The sequence below is a fragment of the Mizuhopecten yessoensis genome, unplaced genomic scaffold (assembly GCF_002113885.1).
Source record: "Mizuhopecten yessoensis strain PY_sf001 unplaced genomic scaffold, ASM211388v2 scaffold9791, whole genome shotgun sequence".
NCBI lineage: Eukaryota > Metazoa > Mollusca > Bivalvia > Pectinida > Pectinidae > Mizuhopecten > Mizuhopecten yessoensis.
Window position 1 is genome coordinate 14,785 of NW_018408224.1, and position 6,797 is coordinate 21,581.

A 6,797-nucleotide genomic window follows, 5' to 3' on the forward strand; every position below is an offset into this window, starting at 1 on the left:
ATAGAAACAACAACATGTCTATAAACCTATTGTACATACTTTGCACGGTTGCTTACTAAAATACTGTATCTTCCAATCATATATTTGGTAGACAAATCTCACTGAATGAGAATAAAAANAATCACTGCATATTAAATAGAAAAGAATACCTGTATTGAACTTTTACCCAATAACGAGTAATACAATATTGAATCATTCAGTAATGAGTAAATAAATATTGACTCAGTCAGTAATGAGTGATAATATATTTACTCATTCAGCAATGAGTAACAATAAATTGATAAGTCAGTAACGAGTAATATTATATTGACTCATTCAGTATTGCGTGATAATATCTTGACTCATTCAGTAATGAGTAATGATATATTGACTCATTCAGTAATGAGTAATGATATATTGACTCATTCAAATATAAGATATAATACATTGACTCATTAGCAAAAGGGAAAATATATTCAGATTCATTCAGTAATGAGTTATAACATATTGACTCATTCAGTAATGAGTAAAATATATTGACTCATTTCGTAATGAGTAATAATTTATTGACTCATTCAGTAATGAGTAATATTATATTGACTCATTCAGTAATGAGTAAAATATATTGACTCATTCAGTAATGAGTAAAATATATTGACTCATTCAGTAATGCGTAAAATATATTGACTCATTCAGTAATGAGTAAAATATATTGACTCATTCAGTAATGAGTAAAATATATTGACTCATTCAGTAATGAGTAATAAAACATTGACTCATTCAGTATTGAGTCATGATATATTGACTCATTCAGTAATGAGTAATAATATATTAACTCATTTAGTAATGAGTAAAAATATATTGACTCTTTCAGTAATGAGTAAAAATATATGGACTCATTCAGTAATGAGTAATAATACATTGATTCATTCAGTAATAAGTGATAATATATTGACTCATTCAGTAATGATATATTGAGTCATTCAGTAATGAGTAATAATATATTGACTCTTTCAGTAATGAGTAAAAGTATATTGACTCATTCAGTAATGAGTAATAATACATTGATTCATTCAGTTATAAGTGATAATATATTGACTCATTCAGTAATGAGTAATAATATATTGACTCATTCAGTAATGAGTAAAAAATATATTGACTCATTCAGGAGTGAGTTATGATATATTGACTCATTTAGTAATAAGTGATAATATATTGACTCATTCAGTAATGAGTAATAATATATTGACTCATTCAGTGGTGAGTTAAGATATATTGACTCGATATGAATGAGTAACAATTAGACTACAACGTATTGACTTGATCTGTGATAACCAACAGTACATCGGATAAAAACCTCAAATCACTGACTTAAAAACACAACCCGAGGGTAAAAGAATTAAGCTAAGTAAAAACATGAATCGGTCTTATTTTATATGATTGAGATGAATAGAGTGATACGGGGATCTGATTTAATGCGTTGACATTTTCATATTAAAGACATGTATAAGCTTTCTTAAGTAGCTTACGAAAGATTTACATTTTCCATGACAAAAAAAGGAATGCATTTGAAAAAGGTCACAAACTAATATATCGGCATCACTTACCTGTGCCAAAAATGTAAGTATTCTCGCCCACAAGCTCGTAATTCGCTCCATTTGGCCGCCATATTTGGAACTTGATTGTGCCCAAAGCACCGATAACAACTTGCCATTTGTCAATTACTCCACAACAGTCAAACGTATAGCTGCTGGCTAGATACCCGATTCCTGCAATTATACACACTCTCGTTTACTAAACATGTGATCATAGTACATGTATATTAATTACAAAGTCAATCGCCAGGCTAGTTGTTTACATTTATTTTGATTTAATGGAAGTAAACCAGTTTCTGAAAGTCAATAGCATCCTAACTTGAAAAATCCTTAAATGTTGTGGTTGTAGTATGGTTAATTATGTAACGAGGGATTCAAAATGGTGAATCATATATCTGAGATGTTAATAGAAATATATATTCTGTACAGCTTGTTTGCATTCTTCTATGTTCGTCATAACACATTTATCATTCATAACAGTTCATTACTATTCTTATTTGTTTTCGATGTAAGACGACAGTTGATTGGTCAATCAAACTAATTCGCAATATACCGTCTGCAAATTTCTCATTTACATATGAAACTGGCGATAGTTAATTACGTCAATGACCTCGACTGAACCTGACACGTCATGAAATTGATTATTGATTGGTGGTGGGTGGAGGAAAGCCGGAGTTCCTGAAGAAACACTACCGACCTACGGTCAGTACATGGCGATTGGCCCTCGTAGGCCTTAGACCCGCGTCCCAGTGATGGAGTGCTAGTGATATCAGAATATCAGACGCCTTTACCACTTGGCCACCGCGGCACCCTTCAACCTTAAAATGATTGCCTTAATTTACAATTGAATTAAGCATTGTAATGATTGCATTTGTTTTCTCAGATTATATCAGATTTTTAACTCTCTGGCATTCCAGAAAGACAACTTGGAATCAATACGTATATCAATCACAGCAAAAGATTTCCAGAGAAAGTGCTTTTTCTTCGTAACGTTATAAAGAAAATATAACTTTTAAGACATTTGGGAAAAAAAATCAATGTAGGCAATAACATTTTGTATTATCCATCACATCTTCACAATTTTAGATTTATTTTAGTTTTAAAGGACAAAGTTGAATAAATTTAAATGAAAATTTCAAAATTGATATATAACTTTACATTATCTGTGCATCAATTGTAAGCATATAACCTTTACATGGTAGGCATTTCAATACTTTTAACAAATAAATCTGGGCCATCCTACAAACATTCCTTAATGTGTTTTAGAATAAGAAACGAGGAGCAAGTCGTCGTGGTATACTTTATAAAACATTATTTTGTCTGTTGGCTAATCATTCATGTCATTCATTATGTTTGAATCCGAAACGTGAAATTTGAAAATATTTATCAATTGGGTGGTAGAGATGATCGTGAATTAAATAAAAAAAATCCTGGCTTTTCATATGGTTTGATATTAAACAATTACTGACCACTTTCGATGAACTTATAAAAGAGCGTTCGATGTGCCTTATCCATCTTGGTAACGCTAATGACTGCCGCTAGGGGACGTGGTTAAGCAAACATGACGCAATATGCCAACACTCAGGCGGTACTTTAATTTATTCGCGTCGTTAGCATACTTGAAGACTATATTTACCATATTTTGTGTACCAACCAAACATGTCCTTTCCTTATCAAACAGTAAAGTAGACAGTATCTCATTTATTCATGAGACATCTACTGCCAATCAGCCTAAATACATTTACAAAGGAGCAGCCATGGACATTTATATGTATCAAACAAAATATCGTTCCATCATATCATCCTTAATTAGAACAAATATGATACTTTTAAAGTATAAAACAATGCATACGTCTATGCTTCTCTGCAACAAAAATAAAAATTACCTTTAGTCGTTACAATTTAATGTATTGCTTAATCTGTCATATTCCATTGTACCAATATAGTTACATCTATGAAACACTCACAACAATTTGTTTTCGAGATATTTTTCATGAACCTTGAACAAAAAAACAATGTTTTGCTTAATCTTAAACGTTTGTCTACTGAAAATATAGAAACCATTACTTATGATATATTACGAGCATATGTACTATATATATATTTATTGCAGCCTCTCTCATACTACCACATTAATTAGGTATTAATATCCCCCCTTCCCCACACACAAACACAATTTTATTGCACCAAACATGTGATATTGAAAGTGATTTAAGTGTTTATAAACTCTATTAGGGTGGCAATTTACATAGTTAAAAGTGTCTTTTCCAGAAGAGTGGAACATTAATACACGTTACTGTTTATATCATTACGTACCAGTGGCAGTAGTGTCAAGGTTGTCTTGGAAACCGCCGGGCGCAGCATTCCCAACAGTCTTGGTGCCACAGGACTGTGAGGCCACTGAATTTACAAGATTATATAAAAGTGGATAATTTCGCAGTGTGAAAATATCGCGAAAATACCCATAGTCGAATATTTATTGATATGGATAAGAAATAAAGATAATATATATATAGGATCTTACTTGAGTTTCCATTTCATATTAGATTTATGAAACGAGTCCAAGAATTTTTCAATTTAGCGAACCTCTGGCGAGCTAAAATGAAAACTTCGTGACGAGTTTTATAAATTTTGTATACAATGAAAACGAGTGTAAGATCCTTTTTATCACATAACCAAGATTTGTGGCATTTATTCGTGCAAAACTACAATTTTCATGCAACCTTGAAATGTAAAAAGCCGCCATTTTGACTTCAGTGCGTAAGTCTGTGACGTCATGTACTTGTCCTAGTTATGACGTCACAGTTGAAACAATTGAAACTTACAACCAATCACTGGGCTGGTAGGTCATATTAAACGGGTTTATACACAAACATGGGTATATTCACTGGATATCACAGTAAATATAGAAAATATAGTTATAGAATATCTATATTTAAGAACAATCACCGATTCGAAAATTTCCAAACATTAAGATCGGTTCAACGAATCACATCTCGAACATTTTAACATGCAGAAAACCAACGTATCCTTATATACTTAAAAACTATGATCAATAATCTGAAACACAATGGTTCATACTTTTATACCTATTTTGTATGGCAAACAAAGTACCAGTGATCGCATGATATATTCCTTTTATATTCCCTTCTTCACTTTTTTCATATACCATATGTATGTAAATTGATACAATTAAACGAATACACCAATTAAAAAAGTCGATGTGCAACTATAATAAACTGCTGGAAACTTAAACGATTATAAACAACACGACAATACAAAGTCAAAGATACTGTTTTGGCTCCCATAAAATACAGTTTACATTGGGTCCATGTTATTATCAGGATAACATTATATTATTTAATACAACCATTGACTAAACACAAATTCCCAGTCAATATAGCCATAAGGTTATATTCACAATAACGTAGCCGATACAACAAGAAGGTTATGCAGATATTTGTCAAAACACAAACACACAACTGATACACCCATTTTGTCATACAGACGATGCCAAACCGAAATATTAAGTTCATACAATCATTAAGTTGTACATATATCAATAAGTCATATATACCTAGCTAGTACATATTAAAATAAAAATATCAAATATATTGATTATTTATTAATAATAAGAAAATAGTTTTCTAGCAAAAAAACAAGATTTGTATCCCTAGCATTTTGAACGTTTCTCAAAACTTGCTCTATTGAATTAATTAGTGTGTGTATTTTCAGTACGCGTTTGTATACGACCTCATGATCATTCTTGTTTTAATGAAAAGTATGAGTAGTTTCAAAAAAAAGTGGTCATAACTTATGTAAAATTCAATAAATGAAACAAGGTGTTAAAGGAATGATACTGAAGTATCATTATTAGAACACATGATGTAACCCACAACATTTTTATAACGATATCTAAAAGAAGAAAAGCAATATGTGGTTAGTATATATGTTCATGTAAGTTGTTTATTTCATATGCTAGATACATGTTTACATTTAAATGATTTTTTAATACCGTCAAGATGTTCTACTAAATGCCTCTGTCGTAATAAGATACTTTATTATTTTTCTTAGTACTGTGTATATTAACAAAAATATATGGTTTATTTTAAATATTATATTATATCATAATATTCCTCTTACCTTTAAGCCCACACAGACACAGCAAAAATGCAGAAACAACCGTCGCCATCAATACATTTAATATTTCTCCAGTGAGAGTATTGAAATCATTTTATGTTCGATTTATAGATGAGTGTCGATATGTGTACGTCAGATATTTATTTAGATTATTTTGTATATATTAACACATCACTGAATATCGAACCATTTCGCATGATCACACTTGTATGCCGGGGATCGACCGATGATCAGTTATGCAATACTGGTATTCATAAGTGATTTAGTTTTTAAAAAATCCCATCAGTTTTTATCACTTCTTTAAATAATAATTACAACTGTCTTTTCAACTAAAATGCATAAACAATATCGGTAGTTGCACCATGGTTTATCAAGGAAACAAATTTGGTAAACAAATCTTGTGTCAGTATTCTTGGGATATCACACTTAAAAAGATATACTGACTTCGATGTTTGGATAGGATTTCATCCATGCTATTTGTGAGCTTATTAAAACTTTAGCAATACAATCATTAAATGGCATCTAATGTTTCATTAATTATTCTTTTTTAGAAAATGATTTGGTATTTTATACATCGAAACCTATTCAAACACTGAAAATATCTCTATCAATTTACCATGTTCAGTATAATGTTGTTATTTTCTGGGTAATATACTGTTAAAGTGACTAGGCTTTGCATTAAACTCCTCTATGGTAATAAATTTGGGTCACAGGGCTCGCTGATCCTGTGGACATTGTAGAGACGTCTTTGCCACTGACAAACATACACAGGTATAATCAAGTACACGATACTTAAGGTGCATCCAAGAAAGGCGCACGTTCTTCACACTTATAAAGCGGAAAATGGCTAACACGTCTTTTCACCTGTCAACAAAAGGCCGAATTACATCCATCAGACCTTAAACGCTAACAGTCCGGATTGGTTCTCGAGTTCCATTTAAACAGATTCATCAGCTTAAGTATTTAAATCTAAAGTTTTACGTCATAAGAAGTCAGTCAGATATTCAGAAAATGAACGGTCAATAAGTAATGGTGGATGCTTGGAATCCGACTACGAGTTTGAGGGGCGGTCAGTTTATCACA

At 31.3% G+C, this 6,797-nt stretch overlaps 1 protein-coding gene across 1 annotated transcript in view; it reads right to left on the bottom strand.

Moving 5' to 3' along the window:
- The window catches only part of LOC110458791, a 9,922-nt gene extending 4,097 nt beyond the window's left edge, over positions 1-5,825 (bottom strand). The window contains exons 1-4 of the mRNA XM_021510699.1: positions 5,718-5,825; positions 3,891-3,974; positions 1,587-1,748; positions 65-101 (exon numbers count right to left, since the gene is read on the bottom strand). Of these exons, the coding sequence (XP_021366374.1) occupies positions 65-101; positions 1,587-1,748; positions 3,891-3,974; positions 5,718-5,766 (332 nt within the window). The 5' untranslated portion in view covers positions 5,767-5,825. The remainder of the gene's footprint in view (positions 1-64; positions 102-1,586; positions 1,749-3,890; positions 3,975-5,717) is intronic.
- Positions 5,826-6,797: the final 972 nt, after the last annotated feature.